Here is a 23,571-nt window from a genome sequence, read left to right on the forward strand (position 1 = left end):
GTCTAATCACGTGATGCGAGGGCTATTTAAAGCGTCGGCTCCGGCTGGGAGCCGCGGGTCCCGGAGTCCCTGCAAGGTTCCCTCTCGCAGCTTCTTTCCCAGCCCAGTCCAACCTCACCATGGTGGACGCCTTCGTGGGCACCTGGAAGCTAACAGACAGCAAGAATTTTGATGACTACCTCAAGTCACTTGGTGAGCAAGCTCGGAGCTCGGGTTGCGGGAATGGGGAGGGGCTGGCCGCATGCGTACCCGGAGCAGCGATCCCGCCTGGCTAGGGCCCCGGGCGGGCGCACTGCTGAATCCCTACCTCCTGGTCAAGGTTGGAGAATAGGGACGAAGAGATGGCAGCCTGGACTAGGGCATGGGGTGTGTGTGTGTGTGTGTGTGTGGTGGTGGGGGAACCTGTGGGAGGGCGGGTTCAATGCCTGAATCTGGCGAGGGGAATATCCAGGTTGGGAGGCGCAGCAAAGAGGCTGCAATCCACCCATGTCCGGGTGGTGCTTTCTAGGAAGTGGGGTATGTGATCGGGAGGTGGTAAGAGGGCTGGGTAAAAGGAGGGCACTGAGCGCAGAAGGCAGGAGGCTAACTGGGGGAGAAAATTAACAGGGACACAATGGCCTTATCGGAGAAGCCGGAATCTGGAAGGTGAATGGGGTAGACAGGGAGTGTACTGTGTCCTAAAGTCGGAGGAAATACCTAAGGGGAGGGGAATTGAGTGAGGAAAATTGACGAACAGAATATGGGGAAGAGGTGAGACAGGGACCTGACACATTCGCGACAATCGCTTTCCCTGCATATTGGGTTAGGGAAGATTGTCCCTGGAGGGTGCCCCCTTTCTCACGTTATGACCTTGTCCTGCAGTGGTATGTAACCAGGCCTTCACCACTGCTGGTGAGCTTTGTGGTAGAGCGAGGCAAGAGGCCCATCACCACCTGGGCCTTCCCATCGGCCCCAGTCAATCTCACCACCTGTTCAGTTGGGCAGGTAGGTTGGAGAAAGCCACTGAACTTCTGGGGTGCAGCAGAGTCCCAGGGCAAGGCCAAGACCTGTTAAAGGGGGTAGGGTCATTAAGTCTAGGAGGACTAATGGAGAGCTTCGTGGTGATGGAATGAGGAAAAATAAAACTTCAAAGAATCTTACAGATAAGGACCTTGGAGATGGCCATACCTTGCCTAGTCTGGGAAACAGTCCAAGAATAGAAACGTGCCACAAATTGCACAGCAGAGCTAATGTGAAAACCCAGGATTTCTTAGATCTATAGTCCAGAGCTCCTCCCACTACACTGTGGGCCCTGGGAGTAAGGAGTGGCATGAATTGCTGACGGGACTCCCCTCAGCAGGCTTACCCCTGGTTTGGGCTTAGATGGAGGGGATAACCTTTCCCTGAAATTCCTGGCCGTATCTTCCCAGTCCACAGGCTGGGATGGGAAAACCTAGGTTGAGCTAAGTTCCATGCCTTCCTCTCAAGAAAGGAGATGTAGATTGTGGGGGGAGGGCAATCTCACCTTTGCTTCTGTCCCTTTCCTAGAACAGGGCCCGCAAGTGTGCCTGAGGCCATAACTCTCAGCTACACCTACCCTATCCTGGGCACTATGCCTAGTGACTCCAGAAAGACAGTCTTTCTTGAGACTGTCTTCCCAAAGACGGCACTGGGGAACTGGGGCTGTGGCTCAAGTGGTAGAGTACCTGCCTAGTGAGGCCCTGAGTTCAAACCCCAGTACTGAAGGAAAAAAAAAAAAAAAAAAGACCTAGCAGAGCAGACATTGTGCGAAACAGCTGAATCCCTGAACTGAGAGGTGCAGCAATCTTATGTTCCCTTATTCTGCCCCAAGTTGGGCTGGGGAGCAGGTATCCTAAAGACCTGTTGTCTTGGCTGGGTGCTGGTGGCTCACTCCTGTAATCCTAGCTACTCAGACAGAGATCAGGAGGACTGAGTTCAAAGCCAGCCTGCACAAATACTTTGCCAGATCCTAGCTTGAAAAACACCATTACAGAAAAGGGCTGGTTGAATGGGTCAAGGTGTAGGCCTCGAGTTCAAACCCCAGTATCACAAAAAAAAACCAAAAACAAAAACCTGTTGTCTTTGGGTTGTGTGTGTGTGTGTGTGTGTGTGTGTGTCACTGGGGACTGAACCCAGGGTCTTGGACATGCTAAGCATGTGCTCTATGACAGAACCACGTCTTTAGCCCAGGGCAGCTTATGTGAGGGGCCAAGATTTCATTCAGCCTGCTTTTCTCATCATACATATGGAAAGGTTAAGGCCCACTGAAGAGAGAAGACCTACCCAGCTCTCAGTAAATAGTTCTGTCTTCATTTCTAAGCAGAATCCATCTCTCTGAGTCTCCGAAATTCTGTCAGCCCAGTTTTCTTAGTTTCTCTCAGCTCAGTCTCGGAATAACAAGGTGTTTTCCTTCCTCAAACGCTCCACACTTCTGAGGAAGGTCCTAAGCAGATAGCTCCTGGTTCAGTGCCAAAGCCATGCTTTGTCCTGGGAAACATAACTGGTCCAACTCACTCAGCTACTAGGAGGTATCTCAGATACCAGGTCCCTCCCTGGCAGGGGAGGGTAGATTGGCATCAGCACGGCTATGGCTGAAGTCCCTGCCCCTTTTGCCCTAGACCCAGGGTTCTTAGGCACTGGTAGAAGCCCAGCCTACACCAGCGACCACAGGCACAACTGGTAGCCTTGCTGGACTGAGTATATGCTGGGCAAAACAGCACAGTGGGAATAGTGAATACTTTGAGACTCTAGGTCAATCACTTCTGTTGATTTTGGGTAAGACACCCAGCTCTCTGAGCCTCATTTGTAAACTGGGAGTAATAGGACCGTTCCAACCATTAGGTAAAACAACCCATGTGGAGCATGTGTAAAGGACATAGCTTCCAGCAAGCAGTGTGTCACCAGGCACATTTGGAGACCTGACACCACCACACCACACTGAGCTGCCTCTTGCCTCACCTATGCCTTGGAGGTCAGCTTAGTATAGCTGCTGAGGGCAGAGGGACAGACCACAGGAAAGCTACAACCTGAAGGGGGAAGGTCTGGCCTAAAGAATTCTGTACCTGCCTGTAGGGCACTAAGGACTTTGCCAAGCATATAGGAAAGCCATGCTTGATCAGAAGAGTTCCCCCAGAGCCCCAGACTAGGAGGCAGGAGGCTTTTGAGTTTGAGTCTCAGTTCATTGTTGCTACCACTTTAGGCCATTTCCTAAACCTGTACAATGGGACAAAATTCCCTTGTGTCCACCTCCTAAACAAGAGGCTTTGAAGCTGTCATTTTGCCACTTATAGGGGACAAGAGCACTAATGCAACTCAGGTTTCAGGATAAGAACTTCCCAAGGTACAAAATCCTTGTTCCAAGGGCTTTGGAAGGCAAAATCCATTTCTCCTTTCTTCAGCCCCCAGCTCTAGACACTAAGGTGCCCTGGAAGGCAGCCTGGTGCTGTACCTTAGAAGACTGCATTGCTGAGCAGTTAAGTGAGCTCTGGAGCCCAATAGCTCAGGGCTTCAATCTCAGATCAGTGACCTGGGCTTAAACCCAGTTCAGTGTTTGCATCTATAAAGTGGAGATGACAGAATCAGTCCTCCAAAAGGACAGGAAGGACTGATTTAGGTAGCATATGTATGTTTCTTACCATCCAGAAAGTACTCAATACTTTATTTTAATCTCAAGTCTGTCGCTGACTTGCTATGGCATGCCTGTTCCTTGCATCTCTCATCTATCTAATGGCTGCACAGAGCTAAGGAAAAGACTGAATAATAATAATCAAAAATGACCTCACAAAGTTTGGTTTATTTTTTATTTATTTATTTATTTTTGAGGTATTGGGGCTTGAACTCAGAGCCTTCACCTTGAGCCACTCCACCAGCCCTATTTTTGTGAAGGATTTTTCGAGATAGGGTCTCATGAACTTTTTTGTCCACACTGGCTTCCAACCATGATCCTTCTATCTCTGCTTCCTGAGTAGCTAGGATTACAGGTGTGAGCCACCAGCTCCTGGCTCAAAACTGGAATTTTTTTTTTTTTTTTTACTGGGCTTGAACTCAGGGCCTCACGCTTGCTAGGCAGGTGCTCTACCACTTAAGGCACTCTGTCAGCCCTTTTTTCTTAAATATGTAATCTTTTTTTTTTTTTTAATTTTTTTGGTGGCACTTGGATTCAAATTCAGGGCCTCACGCTTGCAAGGCAGGTGTTCTTACCACTTGAACCACTCTGTCAGCTTAGTTGATGGTTCTGTTTTTTCTTAAATGTGGCAAAGGTTTTTTTTTTTTTTATTTCCCCATTTTTTCCAATTAAAGATTTATTTATTTATTTGCAGTACTGGAGTTTGAACTCAGGACCTCATGCTTGCTAGGCAGGTGCTCTACAACTTGAGCTACTCCCCCAGCCCTATCACAAAGGTTTTGAAAGCAGGGCAGCTATAATCTCAGCCACTTGGGGCGGGGGAAGATAAGGAGGATTTTGGTTTGTGGCCAATTAGGCAAAAAGTTATTGAGACTCATCTCAACAAAAAAGTCAGGTTTGGTGGCCCACACTTGTGATCTCAGCTACTGGTTTGCATAGGTAGAAGGATTTTGGTCTGAGGATGGCCCAGGGCAAAAATGTAAGACCCTATCTGAAAAATAACTAAAGCAAAAAAGAGCTTAGGGCATGGCTCAAGTGGTAGAGTGCCTGCCTAGCAAGCTCAAGGCTCTGAGTTCAAACCTCAGTACTGCCTTGGTAGTGTTTTTTTTATTTTTTATTTTTTTAAGTACTGGTAATAAAAAAAGGCCTTGAAAGCTATGGTCCTCCTTTGCCCCACACCTGAGCATGAGAGTTATCCCTTGAGCTTTTATAGTGCTTCTCTGCTCCAGCTCATATACTCCTAACTTTCTTCCTGCCCTCAGGTGTGGGCTTTGCTACCAGGCAGGTGGCTTCCATGACCAAGCCTACCACAATCATCGAGAAGAAAGACAGCACTGTCATCATAAAAACACACAGCACCTTCAAGAACACAGAAATCAGCTTTCAGCTGGGAGTGGAGTTTGATGAGACAACAGCAGACGACAGGAAGGTCAAGGTGAGTGAGGGAAGGGGGAATGGGGAATGCAGGGTGCTGAGACCCTGAAGGGAAAGAGGCTGGTTGTCTCCTTGGTTCCTTGCACTGTACTCTTTTGAGGGTTATTATGAGGGATTTAGATGAAGGAAGGTTCATAAAGCCTGCTCAGTGCTTCAGTGTCCCTGGAGCTCAGTACATAGTTCTACTCTTCTGTTTTCTTCCCTCCCTTCTTGGGAAGCATCTACTAGCTGTCTGTGAGTGAGCAGCACAAGCTAGGATGTTCTTCTGACCTTAATGTCTATGCTAGCTCCATCTGAGTGACCTCATGCAAGGTATGCATTAGCTCTGGGTTTTTTTCCTCTGTCATAGATGGAGGAGTTAAGTAGCATGATTGTGACCTAAAGTGCTTTAGGAATGAAGCCCAGGAGAAGTCAGGGCCTGCCTCTGAGTAAGGTCATCCAGGCCTCCAGCAACTGGGAACAAGAGGCTGGGACCTACTCAGATGCTTCCTCTTCTGCAGCTTCAGCTCTCAGATTTGGCCAGTGACCTGCTGCACTGTTTCCAGTGCTGCCAACTTACAGGCAGGAGGAGCTATGTTCTGGAATGTGCATTCATGTTGTTGTGGGTGTTTGCAGTCTTCCCACCAAGCCTTAGCCCCCTCCCCCAGGGTGTGAGTAGGCAGCAACTATTCCCAGTCGGCTTTGTCACCCCATGGTGCCTCTGCCTCCCACTACTGGGCCAGGCATGGGAGACAGAACCAAGGGACTGACTTTGACAGGGTATCTCTACAGCAGTATCTTTTCCACCATGACCCTAAAATTCAGCTCCTCAGCTGTTCGTTCCTCTTCCTCACAGCTGCCTCCAAGAAGAACAGGGTAGGGGCTGGTCTCCTTATAGAGGAAGAGGAGATAAAGTGTAGCCCAGGATCCCACAGCAGGCTGAGACAGTGGAACAGGGGATGGTGCCCAAAGACGGCAGCCTTCCTTGGATGAAGGTGGCTGTCCCACCACATGCCACTACCTCCTTGGTCTTGCTACCTTCTGGAGGGGCAAGAACTCCACAGAGCACAACAGGGGTCCTCTGAGATGTCTAGGACGAAACAATCTATTCAGAACCAGATGTGAGTGGTGCACACCTATCATCCTAACCACTTGGGAGGCTGAGATTAGGAGGACCACAGTTCAAGGCCTGCTTGGACAAACAGTTTAGAGACTCCATCTCCAAAAAAATAACCAGAGCAAAATGGACTGGAGGTGTGGCTTATGCAGTGGAGTGTCTACTTTCCAAGCATGAAGGCAAGTTCCCACTGATTAAAAAAAAAAAAAAAAAAAACCTGTTCTGAGTGGGCAAAAACCTGGGGAGAATGAGAATAGGAGGTAAAATGGTATACAGACAGCACACCAAGAGATAAGCAACCCAAACATGCACAACTTTCCCAGCCTCCTGCTGAACCCTGCTCAGTGACAGTTCCTTAGTCTGGTGTACCACCCCCAAATTCCTAGAGAAAGACCCGGGAGAGCTGCCACATGCAAACCAGCTGATGAAGGCTGGCAGCACCCAGAGGGCTAAGAGGGCTTTTGAGCCAGGACTGAGGAATACTCCAGGGACACCGAGTCCCGGAACTTTGCCGTTGCTGCCCTCTTGTCAGCTAAAGGGGTCACAGGAAGTGGACCAAGAAGAGGGGACGTGGGGAGGGAAGTCTAGTTTTCCAATGCTTCCCAACACTAAGTGTCTTTTAGACGCTATGATGACCACAAGGCTAGAGTCTCAGAACTTCTCCTCAGCCAGTCTTTCTCAGGGATAGGGACGGGTACATGTTCCTCTATCTGAGGGGAAACAGGGCCAAGGACATTACCTAGAGTATAGAATAAGTAACCATTTTTTGGAGGGTTGCTGAGGAATTGAACCCAGGGCCTCGTGCATGCTAAGCACTACCCCTGAGCTATATCCCCAACCTAAGTGTCCATCTCCTGGTGCTTCTGGGCTAGACCATCTGGATTTGCCATGCTGTCTGACTCTCCCAACTCATCCAGTAACCTGAAGGCCTCTCCCCCAGTCAGGCAGCCATGAAGCAGAAGCTGGAGGGCACCGTATCAGGCTAGGTTACAAGGCAGGGGTTGCCTGATACTGTAACTAGGTTGGGTCAGAGGCTGTCCTCTGTGACTCTGAACCCATCGTGCTCCTCAATCCTGGCTCACAGCACTACTTATGCCGCTATCCTCTTTCCACAGTCCCTTGTGACGCTGGATGGAGGAAAGCTTGTCCATGTGCAGAAGTGGGATGGGCAAGAGACAACACTTGTGCGGGAGCTAAGTGATGGAAAACTCATTCTGGTAAGATGGAAAGCTTTGGAACCTCACCTAATTAGTTACTACACTGCCCTTTCAGCCAAAGTCCTGCCATGAAAGCCATTGAAGCTAAGAAAAGAGGCAGAGGCAGGGTCTTTGCTTTAGAGTCACACAAATCTGAGTTCAAATCTCAGCTTACAGGTTGCAAGTCACCTCCAGGTGTAACTGTAAAATGAGTATTAATCATACCAACCTTGTGGGACTGCTGTGAAGTCTGAAAGAGACAGTGTATATGTAGTAGAAAGCATCATGGAGGTGGGAGGAATACAGCAGGTGCTCCACAGCCTTAGTTTCTTCATCCTATTTTTGGCTTGCCTCCCCCAAGAAAAGGTAGAAAGCAGGGCCAATCTGATCCCAGGTTCTCTAGAGAGAGGCTCCCATCTCCCATCCCAGCATTCCCTTCCCCCTCCTCTCTAGGATTGCATGTTCATGTACAGGGGCAGGCTAGTGACTGGTGGGGGGCGGGCACTGACTGGCAGTGCCTATTCCAGTCTTCCCCAGTTCAGTCTCCCTCTCCTTTGTATGGCTTTGTATGGCTAGTACCCTGCAAATACTTGACTATTGCCTGGGCAGGAAATAACACAAGTAGGCCCACAAATCTGTTTAGGGATAAGCTTGGGGAGAATGTTGGCTTGACTGAACTGTCCCTGGACTCAGGGGCACAGAGAGCAGCCATCATGGTCTCTGTCTCTTTTCTTGGTAAGGCCTCAGGTTCTCACCTCAGCATCTGCAACGCAGACCTCCCTGTGTCAGCGGAACCTGCTGACTGCATTTCTCACATTCACACCAGATGGGGTCCCCACAAAGTTAGGAATGAGGTGCCTAGCTGTGGTGGAGATGTAACATGCAGGACCAAATACTCACTGGGCACTTAGACTATGGTGAGGCTTGGCTTCATGATGTCAGACTGAAAAAAGTGGGAGTTCAGGTATCTAGCCCTGGCATTTCCCTGAATTAGGGAAGGAAGAGTTGGCAGTTTAGCAGAGTTCTTTCTTGAGTCTCTGGACATTTTTATTTACCTATCTGTTTACTATGTGCCAGTACCATCTTAGGTGCTAAGCTTGAAGAAAGCTGAATGGTATAAGAGAAAGGGGAACATTCTGGATCTTGACTAACTTCTCTTTCAAGACTTATTTTTCCAAATTGCTAAAATAGGAATTATAATATCGATCTTAAAGCCTTGTATCAGAACAAACACATATATACAGTGCCTGGCACATAGTAAGTACACAGAGGTGACCATCAGGATGGAGGGAATGTGAGCACTGTGGAGGCCTGCCTTGCTCTGCACCATCTGACTCTGTCTTTCCTTCTAGACACTCACCCACGGCAATGCAGTGAGCACTCGCACTTACGAGAAAGAGGCATGACCTCCCGGCGCTGTCACTGACTGCTCCTCTGCCATCTGGCTATCCCTCGACTCAGTACCGCATTGCCTCATTTTTTTTTTCCTGTGGTATTTTGTATAAATCCACTTTGATTGGGGAATTCTTCTGGGGCCAAGTGGTACCAGCCTGAATACAGTTTCAGTTCCCATTGTGTATGTGTTTTTTTAAAAACTGCATCCAAGGGGTGCTCTAAGGTCAATAAAACATAGAAAAGGCCACCCCATTGCCTTTTTGTCTTTCATGACATGACTCTTGGAGTCTGCCTTTTCCCTGTGTGACTGCCTGAAGCTCAGGCAAGCAGCAGCACTGGATAAGAAGGTGAAATGGACAGTCTGAGGGACTGCTAGGCAGCTGACTGCCTTACATATTCAAAAATGAAACAGCTATACCTACATATTGCCTTTTTATCATCAAGTGAGCTAGTTCAGTCAGTATGGTGCTTCCCCAGACTTAGTCATTGAGTGGTCACCTCAGACCAGTCCTGCATTGAATACTTTTGGGTCTGGCTCTCTGTGGAATGCAGATTCAGGACACAGGATCTAGGCTTGCACCACTGTGGTAGGAGATGGCCACTGGCCAAAGGGACTGCTGCGCTTACACTGCAGGTTAGTACCCCATTCTTACTAATTCTCTAATCAACCCTGTGGAAAAAGGTCACTGATCACTACAAAAAGGAGGGCTGTAAGCGATCTCTCAAAAAGACTCTGACCTTCCAGTGCCTCTGGCTCTGTACCTCAGCTTGGCCTCTCTCCAAGGTCTCAAATAACATATTAAATGTTTTCCTGTCAACTGATGCAGGCTCAGTAACTGTTAAGTCTGTAAGTTACCTAGGAAGAGGATTATAGGAAAAAGAACTTTTGGTAAGTTTAAAACCAAACACACTTCCATTTAGTGCTAGGAATTTAAGCAGAGACCTGAAGTGGAATCAACTCACACAGTAATAAACAGAAAGCAGAGCAATGACCTTGGCTTCAGATGTCTGGTTCAGTGGTGTCTGTTGGAATGTCATACACAAGATAAGTCACACTGCAAATGATGGTTTTCTGGCTGTGGTCACTTCTAGCATAGTAGAACCATGTTGAGGGAATGGAAAAAGTGAGCACCAGTCGGTTCTTACCAAGTTCTCCCTTCTGCTGCCAGTCTCCTGCTCTTGAGCTGCAGGCAGGAAAGACCACTCACCAACTGGTCCAACACAGACTGACAGGAAAGAGCCAATCACTGTTCTCTAGCTATACCCAGGCTCACCTCTACAGCAGTACTTGTGGCTCTAGCCTGGACTCCTGCAGGGGATCCAGCTCTGGCAGTGGCAGCTGGGGAGGATAACGGTACCTCCTGCTGTATGAAGGAAGCTGGGAGAATGAATGAGTGGGCTGCAGGGGTCACTTGCAATGGGATCAGGAGCGATAAGAAAACAACTCATTCAGGCAGCTGCTTTTTGCCTTCTAGCTCCCAAAGTTGCCGGCTGCATGAGGGAAAGGCGTCTCCCATGGGAACAGCCAGTGGGTGGGAGGCTGCATTCTCACTACCGAGTCTTTCCAGGAGCCAGAGCTTCAAGCACACCTCCTGGCTCCTTATTCTCTCAGCGCCCCCCCCCCCTCTACTCTCACTCCTTGTGCTTCCTCTTGTGCTTTTTCTTCTTCTTCTTTTTCTTTGTTGCCTTGCTGTCTTTTGACGTGTGTCTTGTCCTCTTGCCAGTGTCACTCTCAGAGTCTGAGCTGTCAGAGTCAGATGACTTCCTGTCTCTATGTTTCTTTTTCTTCTTTTCCTGAGAAGAAAATTTAAAAATTAAGGGCTGGGGCATGGCTCAAGTGATAAAGCACCTGCCTGGCAAGCATAAGGCCCTGAGTTCAAACCCTAGTACTGCCAAGGGAAAAAGATTTAAAAAGAGAACAAAGAAAAATTTTAAAAATAAAGATTAATAAGTTCAATATTGTGTATATATATATTTGCTTTAAAAATCATAGCAGGAAACCAACAGGGGACCACTTAATTATAAAACAGTAATTAAAAGCAATAAATAAACCTTTAAATAGCCAAAAACAAATGAGCCAAGACACATTCCACTATGTGTTATAGATTCTAGCACACTAGAACTGTGTTGAGGAAATTCTAGTACATATAACATACACACATGCATTTATACATACACACACGCTTACCATAATGTGTATATTTATACGTATATAGATATATAATTTTTTTCTTTTTTCAAGACAATGTCTCATTATGTAGCCCAGGCTGGCCTCAAACTCATAGTCTTCCTGCCTCTGCCTGGGTTACATAGTGAGACCCTGTCTCAAAAGCAAAACAAAACAGAACAAAGCTCAGAAAGAAATTTCCCAAAACTAGATATCCTTCCCCCCCCCCCACTCCCCCAATAACATGCTGCCAGAGTAACAGTGCAAACCCATACAAAGAACAGGAGGCAGGTTCCCAGGCTTCTATGAGGCAGTCTGGGCATTTTAAAGTACTACATAAGCCTTTTCTCTGAGTTTCAAATATCTATATTGCCTCAGGAAAGTTTCCAAGAGATGGAGACTACAGGAGGAAAAAAGAGAAAGAAAAGGGTTAGACTGCTGCCCCTCATACAGGCATCCAGCCAGTATCCTGAGAGGCATATGTTACCTTGAGTGATATACCAGATGTTAGAAGGTGGCTGTGATATGGTGGAAAGAACAATAAACCAGATGTTAGACAGACCTAGACCTGAGTTCTATTTACTATTCTGTAACCTTGGGAAGTCATCTCATCTCACTGAAGCCTACCTTATCTACTCAAATGGAAACCAGAGGGCTGATGGGGAGTTGTTCAAGCTGTAAAGCATCCTAGAGGAAATCAGGCAACAACAGCACCTATGTCACATGGCTGTGGTGATTTAATGAGACGGTATCTATGGCTTGGGGAAGCTGGAAGCCACTTTCTCCAGATCATGGAGGCAAAGTTGGGATCTACATATAGACACTAAAAATGGAAATCTGAGTTATCCCATGTAGTACATGGTCTTTCTTCCCATAGAGTGATGGAACGTCTCATAGTGTAGTGGTCAGAACAGTAATTTTGGAATAAGAATTAATTCAAATTCCAGCTCTGTCACTTAACTCTCAATGGGACTTGGAATAGAGACTTGACTTTTTTGAAGCTCAGTTTCCTTTTCAGTAATTTGGAAATAATAAATATCGATTTCAAAGAACGTTATGAGAATTAAGTGAGTTCTAACTATAATGTCTGATACCTTATAGAAACTCAGTGTTAGCTAGAAGTTTTTCCTAGGTAGTTTTTCTAGTACTGGGGATCCAACCTAGAGTTTCAAGGATGCTAAGCAAGCACTCTACCACTAAGATAAACCTCCAGCCCACAAGAAGGTTTTTGATTGTTTGCTTATTTTTGGTGATATTGGGGTTTGAACTCAGGACTGTAAGTTTGCAAGGCAGGTGCCCTACCTCTTGAGCCACACCCCCAGCCAGAAATATATTTCTCTTATTTCTGAGAACTCCCAGAATGTTCTTCAGTTTGGCTAAATAACTACAGCAGATGAGTCAGTTTTAAAAGGAGTTTAATCCAAAATTCTTTCTTGGAATCTGGTGGAGCAGAGAGTAAAGAAAGCTCCCTAGATCCAAATTACTAAGCTACAGCAACCGTGGCTAGGACTGAGTGCTGGCCAATTAATGTTTCGGCTTATGGTGCAGCACCTTCTTGGATGGCAAGACTGTAGAGATCTACCACAAGATATTATGGCTTGGCCATCTCTCCAGGTTCTGCCTCTTACGTAGGACAGGGTGCTTGGAAAGTAAATAAGCGAATGTAGAGCCTGGTACCAATTTCCTCCAAGCCTGGCCCAGCCTGGGTAAGGAAATGAGAATAATAACACTGCATTATGTCTAAAAAACACAAGCTTTTTGCATCCTTTGTATTATTGCAATAATAATAATAATAATCGGTCAGCATCAATATTCGTGATTTGTTTCTGAGATTGGGGGGGGTCTCACTTTGTAGCCGAGGCTGACCCTGACTTAGTAATCCTCTTGCTTGGGACAACAGATGTGAACCATTGCACTAATTAAAACCCATTTTACTTGTTTTGTTTTTTTTGTCAGTATTGATATTTGAACAGGGCTTCAGGCTTGCTGGACAAGAGCTCTACCACTTGAGCCATGCCCCCACTTTTTTTTTGCGGTACTATGGTTTGAACTCAGGGCCTTCACCTTGAGCCACTCCACCAGAACTTTTTTGTGATGGGTTTTTTTGAGATAGGGTCTCATGAACTGTTTGCCCAGGCTGGCTTCAAACTGTGATCTTCCTGATCTCTGCCTCCGGAGTAGCTAGGATTGCAGACGTGAGCCACCGGCACCCAGCTGCCCCCAGCTCTTTATCCTCATTTTATAAATGAAAAACTGCAACTCAGAAGACACAAACACAGTGTCTAATTCTGTTAGAACAGAGTTTTACACTTCTCCCACTTTTTCTCTCAAAGATGCAGACTCAAATCACTAGAAAAACAAAATCACCAGAAACACCCTGGCACACTGAAAGTGAGCCCTAGCTCATAAGGAGGGCTGAGGAGATGGCCTTCTAGACCTCAATCAGATGCAGAGGTGCAATTGCAGTTTGACTCCAGCAGGTGGAGTCACACATCTGGATCTAGCTCTGAGTTACAGAACAAAAGAACAGTTACTTCAGAAGCACAAGTTCAACAGCAAACTTTCTTCCTTCAACTGCCTTCAAGCGGGAAAAGGAACAGAAGGGGCTAAAAAAAAATAGCCAGAGATGTGAACCCATGACAGACAGGGAGGAAAGGCACTGGAAAGAAGCCGTTGCACATACCCCTTATTAGAGTATCTTCTCCCTATCTTTGAAGCGGGATAGCAGCAACCCATTGTGACAGAAAGACAAAAATGAAAGCAAAGTCTAAGAAGGGGGAATAATAGCAGTGAGCATTTACTCAGCACTTAATACGAATTAAAGTGTTGGGCTGGGCACTCTGCACATGTATATCTAACTTTTGTCAGCAAATCTACAAAATTTTTAGGGAAGAAAATGAAAACCTCAAAGAGGGTGACGAAGCCAGGCTCTGGTGGCTCATACCTGTAATTCTAGACAGAGATCAGGAGGATTGTGGTTTGAGGCTAGCTGGGGCAAATATTCACCAGACCCTATCACGAAAATATCCAACACAAAACAGGGCTGATGGAGTAGCTCAAGTGGCAGAGCAATAGTGAGGCCCCGAGTTCAAACCTCAGTGCTGCAAAAAAAAAAAAAGAGGGTGACTGAATTGAAGTGACTTGCTCCGTGGTAGGATCTAGACTTGACTGGCTGGGTCCCAAAGAGGATGTTCTTTTTAGCCCTGTCTATAGTAAAGGCAATACCTAACTTAAGCACCCACAACCTTTGGCATTGATTTGACTGGAAGTTAAGCAGCCATTGGTTCTTCAGAAATGACTGACTCTCAAGAGATGATTTGCTTATCAAACTGATTCTCTAGAATAAGCTTTGGGAAGTAGGACATGGGGTGATTCCTGGCCAGAATTTGCCTACAAAACACCAGTTTATTGTAGCTTGAAAGGAAAAATAAGGAGAGAAAGAAAAAGGTTTATCAATCAATTCAAATATTTACTACCTACAAAGCACTTTAGAAAGTCTTAATTATATACAGGGTTGCTTAGGCGATAAGGTGAACACAGATTCTTAATAAAATTCAGACAGAGTCTATTATATACAGTATTATGCAGGTACTGGGGATGAGTTACAGAGTAATCACTCAACAATGGAGTCTGAAACCATGTCCTCCAAACCTGAGCCAACCTCATCAAATGAGAGTAAGAGGAACTCCTTATATCCATATAGTACATTCTCATCGAACAAAAATTAAGGACTTCCTATGAGCCAAAAACATCCACTAATTAAATGTCTCTTATAATAATAGTTGAGTGAGGTCAGAAATCAGAGATCATGAGCCTTTAAGGAACAAAGTATCTACTTGGGAAGGAAGACTGAAATACTAGGCAGCAGTCCATGCTAAGTGATGTCAGGTACAACAAATGCACAATAACACTCAAGGGAAATAGATAAATTATGTCCTAGGAATTTGAGAATGATGTCATGAAGAACATGTAATGTGTTATGCTTTGAGGCATGAATTGTTGATGGGTGGAGTAGTGGTGGTGATGATACTGGACTAAGGAAAGTGAGGGCATTCCAGCCAGAGGGAAGCCAGGATGAGGCAAAGACATGACAGACCTTTCAAGAAGGTATAAATTACCCTGTGTGGCTTACTTATTATGCACTGGATCCCAATTCTTCTTTCTTACTCAAAAACACAAGTCCAGGGATTATCCACTCTGGCTTGTTTTCAACAACAAACAAATATGCTACAATAGTTTCCATCCAAAAAGACAAAAACAAAATCCAACCCTCCTGAGCAACTGTAATCAGGAAGTCACCCTGCCACTCTACTGCAACATCTTTTGTCAAAGTCAGCAATAGCCACCACATGGCCCAATCTAATGGCCAATTCTTGAGCTTCATTTACTTCATCACACAGTCCTCACCTAACTTCTACTACATTCATCTTTATCTTGATAACCTCGAAATGTTGGGCACTCTGGGGCTCAGTCTTTAGATGCCTTCTCTTTCCTATATTAACTCTCCAGGTGATCTCATATAATCTCATGAACAGAAAGAACATCTGTATAAGATGAGTCTCAAAATTTGTATCTTTTACCTGACTTCTCCCTTGAACTCCAGACTATATCCAGCTGCCTGCTCTCCAGTCCACTTGGATATCTGATAGGCATTTGAATTAATCTTCTCCAGCCTTCTTTCCCATCTTCACAGACAATAACTCAGACTAGACTCCTGATAGCTCTCCACTCCCACTTTTACTTCTTTTCTGTTCCTTCTCCCCTTAACTCATTTAGTTACTCAGTCCTAAAATCTTGGAGCCATCTTCACCTGCTCTTTCCTACCTCACATCCAATTCCTCAACAAATTCTGTCAACTTTATGTTCAAAACATATCCACACTTCAACTCCCTTCATCTCTGCCACCATCATTCTAGTGCAAGCTACCGTGCTCTCACCAGGATTAATAGTGCCTATTAACTGGTTTGCTACTTCTAACCTGAACTTCTAATCATCTAGGTTCCATGTAGCATCCAGAATAGTTCTCTTAAAATCAGATCATGTCATTCCACTGCTGAAAACCTTGTAGTAAAAGCTGAAAACTGCTGGGCACAAGTGGCTCATGCCTGTCATCCTAGCTACTCAGGAGGCAGAGATGATGTAGAGGATCGTGGTTTGAGGCCAGCCTGGGCAAATAGTTCACGAGGCCCTATCTCGAAAATACCCATCACAAAAAAAAAAGCTGGAGTGGCTCAAGGTTTAGGCCCTGAGTTCAAGTCCCGGTACTGGAAAAAAAAAACAAAACAAAACTGACCTCCACACAATCACCAACAACACTCTCTACCATCTGGTTCCCTCTCTGCCTTTGAACTTCTCCTACCACACTCTCTTTTCACTCACTCCTCTCTAAACTACGCTGACCTTCTTACTGTTCCTGAATTGTGCCAAGTTCATTCCCAACATCCAGCTATCACACCTGTCAAAGTCTTCTCTCTCCACTTATCTGAATAATCTGCTTCCTCACTTTTTTCCAGGTATGTACTCAGGTGATGTGTTATGAGAGAGGCTTACATAAAAAACACCCTATCTAAAATGGGTCAGGGCTTAAGGTATATCTTGTTGGTACTTGCTTATCATGTGCAAGGCCCTGGGTTCAATCACTAGTACCACAAAAAATTAAGTAGATAACTTTAGCACTTTCTATTCCCCATAACCAGGTTAGACCTTCTCTAAGGCATGTTGACTACCTGACATATTATTGTTTTGTGTTTGTTTACCAGTTATTGTCCATCACCTCCATTAGAATCTAAATGCCACCAAGATAGGAATTTTAGCTGTCCAGGTGTTTAGTTCATACCTCCATTGACCAGAACAGAGGTGGCACATTGTAAGAGCTGCATTAATGAGTCAGGTGTGTGTAGGAAGGGACGGTGGAAGATGACGCCGAAAAGCTAAGCAGATTTCAAGAGTCTTAAAGGAAGATGGACTTTTTGCCAAAGAAGTGGACTCATCGATAGCTCTTGAGCAGACTACCCTGGGCAACTCTTTGTGCTCTGTCAGAATGGGCCCAGGCCTGGCAATCTCTCTCTAGATAGGCATCAGAAATTTTCTGACAGTAGGATAGCACCAGCACTGCAGCTGAAGAATGACATTCCTGTTTGTTTTTCCGTGAATGGTACAGAAGAGAGCAAATCAAAAGAAGAAAATTACATTCTGGATTAAATGTAGCTAAACGCTGAGTAGCTGTGTTCCTAGCTACTCAGGAGGCGAGATCAGGAGGACTGCAGTTCAAAGTCAGCCCAGGTAAATAGTTCGTGAGACCCTATCTTGAAAAAATCCTTCACAAAAAAGGGCTGGTGGAGTGGCTCAAGGTGTAGGCCCTGAGTTCAAACCCCAATACTGCAAAATTAAAAAAAAAAAAAAAAAAAGGAGCTAAACTTCACTATTATCAGTGGGTAGCCTGATCCCCAAAGCACATGCTTTCTTATGATACAGCACTGATTTAGAAAGACCCATGGCAATACATAAATGGAAGAGGCCAGCAAAGCACAAACCACAGGTTCATGGGAAGATTATCCAGGAATTCACTACAAAATTCTCCATTCCTATTTTACCAACTACTAGACTGTTGAAGTGGTTCAACTGGTAGAGTGCCTGAGTAGCAAGTGTGAGGCCCAAAGCTCAAACCCCAGTACAACCAAAAAAAATTAAAAATAAAAAAGATTTCCTATTTTATCAACTACTTCATAACCCATTTCCATTTGCAACAGCTTCCTCTTGTTCTAGTTATATCCAATAAAATGATTTAGAATTTTCAGACACTAGAACAAAAACTGTCATAGTACTGAATACAAAGCTAAACCAGCACACCCTAGATTTGTGGATAAGGGCACATGTTCACCACATGTATGTTTGGTGAAAAGAGGTAGGGGCTCCAGGTAAGGAGCCTCTCTTCTCCTGCCCTTGCTCCCTTTATTATTGCCCACCAGCAGCAGCAATAGTCAATTTCTATTATGGTCCAAACTGAGGGCATTTCTCATAAAGTGAAAGAACTCAAGGAGCTACAGACAGCAGAAATTATGGGGTCCATCTACTCAAAGTAGTTAGAGCATATCTATTGTGCCAGGTATTTTTTGGAGCCCCAAACATCTTTTCTTTGTCCTGAGTAATTTCCTAATGGTTCAACATGCCTAGCATTGTCTATCTCAAGAGTCTTGGGTTAGACTGCAAAAAGAAGTGAGACAATGAAGCAGACTTGTTAAGAAACAGATGAGACCCAATAGCCTCAGTTTCTGCCTTTCTGGTTTACAATCCTGACTAGCCTGGATATACTTCATTTCCTGTCCTTTGATATACATGAGATGTGATGACTGACTGGGGTGAGTTTTTGTCCTTTACTACCTTACAAACCTTGGCTGCTTATTCTTCTCCTTAAGTATTAGCTACTTGAGTATGGGTGCTATGTCCATGATTTCCTGTGATCTTCTTTCTACCTACCAGCCATTCCTGCTATCCACTGACCAATCTGGTAGCATGGACTATGAGGCATTTCACCTCATCTGAACCACCTCTGTTTTACATTTGACTGCCAGAGCTGTCTAGTCCTGGAACAGGTATCCTAATCTACCACTCTCACAAACTCCACAAAGTCCATCTCAGAGTTGGGGGTTGGTGGCTCATGCCTGAATTCCTAGCTACTTTGGAGGCTGAGATTGGGAGGACCATGGTTCAAGGCCAGTACAGGCAAAATGTTTGAGACCCCATCTCAACCAAAAAGCTGGACATGGTGGTTCATGCCTATCATCCCAGTGACAGTGGGAAGCATAAAATATAAGGATCATGGTCCAGACTGACCTGGGCAAAAAGACAGACTTTATCTCCAAAATAACCAGAGCAAAAGGGTTGGAGGTGTGGCTCAAGTAGTAGAGTACCTGCCTATCAAGCACAAACCCCAGCACCATCAAAAACACACACACACACCAAAAAAAAAAAAAAAAAAGAGGCCATCTTAAGTAGAAGTTTATACTGAAAAGCAAAGTCAATCTCCTATTGAAACCAAAGATTTCGAGGGGCTAGGCATGGTAGCACACACCTGTAATCCCAGCATTCAGTTGGTAGAGGTAGGAAAACAATGAGTTGGATGCCAGCCTGGGCTACATAATGAGACCCTGTCTCAAAAAAGAAAAAAAACCAAAAAACCTAAATAAATAAAAATAAAAAAATTAAAAATTAGAAGATAAAAGGAAACAGACAGGAGGCCTGGAACTTTGATTTACAGTGTGTACAAAAACAAATCAACAGATAACTTCATGTGGCTGTTAAGTATAGCTGGTAATAAAATAAAAACCAGCTAAAGATGACCTTATGAGTCACTATCACCGTGCTAGACATATAGGATGCAAATAATACCTGGCTGAAGTGTGATACATAGAATATTGTTAGTAACCAGACACCTGAGCTCTTAATTTTAGCACTGTCTCTTATGTTTGTGCGACTGCAGGTAAGTCGATTTCTCTGAATCTCCATTTTCCTCATGTGCAAAATGGTGTGAAAATAGTATCTACTCTAGCTACCTCAAAGGAGTATATGAGGATGAAAAGAAATGAAAACAGGAAAGTACTTTACAAACTGCAAGTACTGAACAGAGAGAGGCATAAGAGACAATGAAAGGATTAACACTGAAGTGAAAGTGTAATGGTACTAGATGCTACATATCTTGATAGAAAGAGCAACGTTAAGGGGGAAGTTTCAGGCTTTCCAACTCCCTCAAATTTTTATTATTTGTTTTGGTGCAGGAAGTGAAGCCAGGACTTCTCCATGATAAACACGTTTCTACCGCTGAGCTATACTCCTAGACTAGAGCAACTGTTAGCCCAATTGGACTGTGAGTTATAAGTCACATACACAAAGGTTCTTTAAAAAATAATAAGGCATAATGATTATCACTGTCATTTTTCATCAAACCACTCTTACACTAAGTGATGGGCAATGGGGATTAGTGGATTGACTAAACCCATAAAAAGCCTAAAACCTTTAAAAAGCCTCATACTAGCAGATTCTTAGTAATTGTTTTGGTGAACTGAAATACATATGTCACAGCAGCTTTAGAAAAAAGCAATAGCTAATTGTACTAGTATTCAGCAATGCAAAAGAACTCAACCAAAGACCCAAAGAAGTGTAACCACTTTAAGAATGTGACAAATACCATTCATTCCCCAAAAAGTTAAAAGAAAAAAAGTAATACTTGGAATATATTAATACAGTCATAGTTTCTAACTCTGCTAAAGAAATAAAATTATTTCTCTTTGCAGATAGGATCTTCTTGGTAGAAACCGTACAGAGGGCTGAGGGTATATGGGGGGAAGAGACTGGTGTAAAGCAATTGGACATCTAATCTATAGGCAAAAAATTAAACTTGACCTAAACCTCACACCTTACACAAAACTAATTCAAAATAGATCAAGAACTTAAAACTATAAAAAAGAAAACCATAGCAATTCCACATACACAAAGTCTGTTTAGAGCTAATAAATTAAGGGCTGGTGGAGTGGCTCAAGTGGTTAAAGCACTTAACCTAGCAAGTGTGAGGCCCTGAATTCAAACCCCAGTACCTGCCACCCCCACAAAAAAAAGAACTAATAAATTAATTTAGCAAAGTTACAGGATACAAAACCACTATGTAAAAATCAATTGTACATTTATTCACTAAAGATGAGCAATCCAGAAACTGGAAATTAAGAAAACAAATCCAGCCAGGTGTGTAGTACACATCCCAGTACTTGGAAGGCTGAGGCAGGAGGATCTCAAGTTCAAGGCCAGCTTGAGCTACATACTGAGCTTCAGGCCAGCATGGGCTACACAGGGAAACCCTGTTTCCAAAACAAAATTCCATTTATAATAGCATCAAAAAGAATACAATATTTAGGAATAAACTATCAAGAAGGTGAAAGATCTATACAGTGTTGCTGAAAGAAAACAAACAAGTAAGGGCTGATGGAGGGAGGGAAGGAGGGAGGGAGGAAGGAAGGGAGGAGACTCAAATGGAACTTAATATAGTTAAGACACCCATACCATCCAAAGTGAACTACAGATTCAATACAATCCCAATGACATTTTTGTGAAAACAGAAAAATCCACTCTAAAATTTATACAAAATCTCAAAAGATTTCAAGACAATCTTGGGGAAAAAAAAAGAACAAAGCTGGAAGACTCACATTCCCTTAATAAAAAGCTACAGGAATCAAAATAGTATGATACTGGCATAAGGACATACAGACCCATGGAATAAAAAGTTCAGAAACAAATCTTCACATACATATTCAAATGACTTTCAATAAAGGTACAAAGACCATTTGTGAGGAAAGGGCACTCTTTTCATCAGATGGTATTGGGAAAACTGGATATCCACACAGAAAAAAGTTAATTACTTTATACCATATATAAAAATTAATTCAAAATGGATCAAAGTCCTAAATGTAAAAAGTCTTCGAAGAAAAACGGTGGTGGGGGGGGACTTATGACACTGGACTTAGCAATGATTTCATGTTCTTTTTCTTTTTTTTTGAGACAGAGTCTTGGTATATAGCTCAGGTTTATCTCAAACTCACTATGTAGCCCATGCTAGCCTTGAGCTTGCCATCCTCCTACCTTGGCCTCCTGAGTTATGGGTATGTCCCACTGGCAATGGTTTCTTGAATATGACACCAAAAGCACAGGTAATAAAAGAAAAAAGGTAAGCTGTATTTCATCAATTTACAATTATTTGTGCAAAGAATGTGAATATACCTAACAATGCTGAACTATATACTTAAAAATAGCTAAGCAGGGGTTGCAAGTACAGCTCAGGGGTTGAGCACTTGCCTAGCATGCATGAGGTCCTAGGTTCAATTCTCAGCACCATGAAAGAAAAAGTTAGGATGGTAAATTTTATGTTATGTGTTCTTTACCACAATTGCTAAAAATGTAAATCAGAAGGGGGCAAAAAAAAAAAAAAAGATGCAACACAGTAAAAAGGCATCCACAGAATAGGAGAAAATATTTGCAAATCATGTATCTGATAGGACAGTCAGAACATATAAAGAATACCAGTAACTCAAAAACAAAAATAACACAATATTAATAAATAATAAATATAATAAAATGAAATAAATAAACAATCTGATTCAAAAATGGGCAAAGAACTTGAATAAACATTTCTCTAAAGAAAATATATAAATAGTCAATAAGAACTCAGGAGATCAGGAGGATTTACAGTTTGAAGCCAGCCTTGGGCAAATAGTTCACAAGACCCTATCTTGAAAAAAACCCATCACAATAAAGGGATGGCAGTGGCTCAAGTGGTTGAGCACCTGCCTAGCAAGCGTGAGGCCCTGAGTTCAAGCCCCAGTACCACAAAAAAGGATCATGATTCAAGGCCAGCCCAGGCAAACAGTCTGAGAGATCCAGTCTTGAAAATACCCATCATAAAACAGGGCTGGCAGAGTGGCTCAAGTTGTAGACAGCCTAAAATACTAGTAAGACTCTTTCTGAGTGGAAAAACTACGGGAGATCTTGATTTTCTTCTTTGTTTCTCAGCATTTCTAAAATTTCTACAAAAAGCACATTTTCATTTTAAAACTCAAAAAAATATGATAAATAAAACCAAGACAGCACTTACCTTCTTTCTTTTTCTTGAAGAATTCCTTGTGGGATCAGGCTTCTCAAATTCTGCTGCCTTTGCCTCTTCTTTTTCTTCTTCCTCATCAGGTATCAGAGAATATTTGGTCCCACCTGGTTGCATGAAGCAATCTTTTGCAAAGTGGCCTGCAGAAGAGAAGCAGAAAAGGTAGAAAGGGAGGAAGTAGTTTCTCTTCTCTGCAGGTTTATGCTCCTCAGAAGCTCCTGACAAAGGTCCTCTGCTCAGGAGATACCACTGAGTTTATTCAGAGCAGATTTTCTGCCACTTCAAGATGGCATTGCTTACTTAACTAGAGCCAGGTGAGCAGCTGGTGTCAGAGCTGCAGGAGACACTGGTGCTGCTTTGAAAATGGCAGATAATGAGGATACAGGCCTGTGCTGCCCTCCACAGCAATGGGGCTTATTAATTTTTAAAGATCTATTTTGGAATTTATTCCTGATAATGAAAGGCTGCTCCAAAGAGCAGAATGCTTAGCAGGAGGAGCTGAGTGTCAGGCCAAGCCCTAAAGGAAGATAGCTGGCAGGAAATGGGCACTCACATCCAAGCTAACACAGACAGACAGGCACAGTCAGCGAGGGGTACTGAACATTCACAGATTGTCAGGTCTGGCAAAGGCCTTAGAAATCATGAAATCCAACATCCTGCAATTGGGAAAGATACTAAGACCTGGAGTTAAGAAACAGCTCAAGGTCACACACACAGCAGCAGAGCTACTTACCTCATGGTTCATGCCTCCCTGCCCTGTGCTCTTATAGCTGCACCAAAACTACCTTTGGCCTGACCTTTGTTGACTGGAACAAATTATTATTTATTTTCATTTTTATTCTCATGATTCTTCTCTGCCTTATGTAGCATCTGGTGGACAAAAGTGAAGAAAGGATACTCCACCCTCTCTGAACCTACAAGTGCTACTGAAGAGCCCTTTAACACATATAGTGCCTACACCACACGCCTCATCTAAGCTTCTAATAGATCTTATCCCAGGGGCAGAGAGGAACTGCA

The 23,571-nt window shown here is 44.0% G+C and overlaps 2 protein-coding genes across 6 annotated transcripts in view; one reads left to right on the forward strand and one right to left on the reverse strand.

The window, feature by feature from the left end:
- Nucleotides 1-25: 25 nt before the first annotated feature.
- On the forward strand, nt 26-8,993 carry Fabp3 (fatty acid binding protein 3). Its single transcript, XM_020163090.2, has 4 exons — nt 26-192; nt 4,888-5,060; nt 7,271-7,372; nt 8,704-8,993. Exons 1-4 carry the CDS (start codon nt 120-122, stop codon nt 8,755-8,757), a joined length of 402 nt encoding a protein of 133 aa, XP_020018679.1. The 5' UTR covers nt 26-119; the 3' UTR covers nt 8,758-8,993.
- Nucleotides 8,994-10,354: 1,361 nt separating this feature from the next.
- The window catches only part of Zcchc17 (zinc finger CCHC-type containing 17), a 52,216-nt gene continuing 38,999 nt past the window's right edge, over nt 10,355-23,571 (reverse strand). For all 5 annotated transcript variants that reach the window (XM_020163086.2, XM_020163088.2, XM_074080734.1 and 2 more), the window contains 2 exons: nt 22,549-22,694; nt 10,355-10,540 (listed from right to left, as the gene is read on the reverse strand). In XM_020163086.2, the coding sequence (XP_020018675.1) occupies nt 10,379-10,540; nt 22,549-22,694 (308 nt within the window). In that variant the 3' untranslated portion in view covers nt 10,355-10,378. The remainder of the gene's footprint in view (nt 10,541-22,548; nt 22,695-23,571) is intronic.

The sequence above is a fragment of the Castor canadensis genome, chromosome 7 (assembly GCF_047511655.1).
Source record: "Castor canadensis chromosome 7, mCasCan1.hap1v2, whole genome shotgun sequence".
Classification (NCBI taxonomy): domain Eukaryota; kingdom Metazoa; phylum Chordata; class Mammalia; order Rodentia; family Castoridae; genus Castor; species Castor canadensis.

Bases quoted from the DNA above. Each gene is read 5' to 3' on its own strand.
- Fabp3 (XM_020163090.2), top strand. From the start codon at position 120: ATGGTGGACGCCTTCGTGGGCACCTGGAAGCTAACAGACAGCAAGAAT. The intron at 5,061-7,270 runs GTGAGTGAGGGA...CTCTTTCCACAG, and splicing joins CAGACGACAGGAAGGTCAAG to TCCCTTGTGACGCTGGATGG. The intron at 7,373-8,703 runs GTAAGATGGAAA...CTTTCCTTCTAG, and splicing joins GTGATGGAAAACTCATTCTG to ACACTCACCCACGGCAATGC.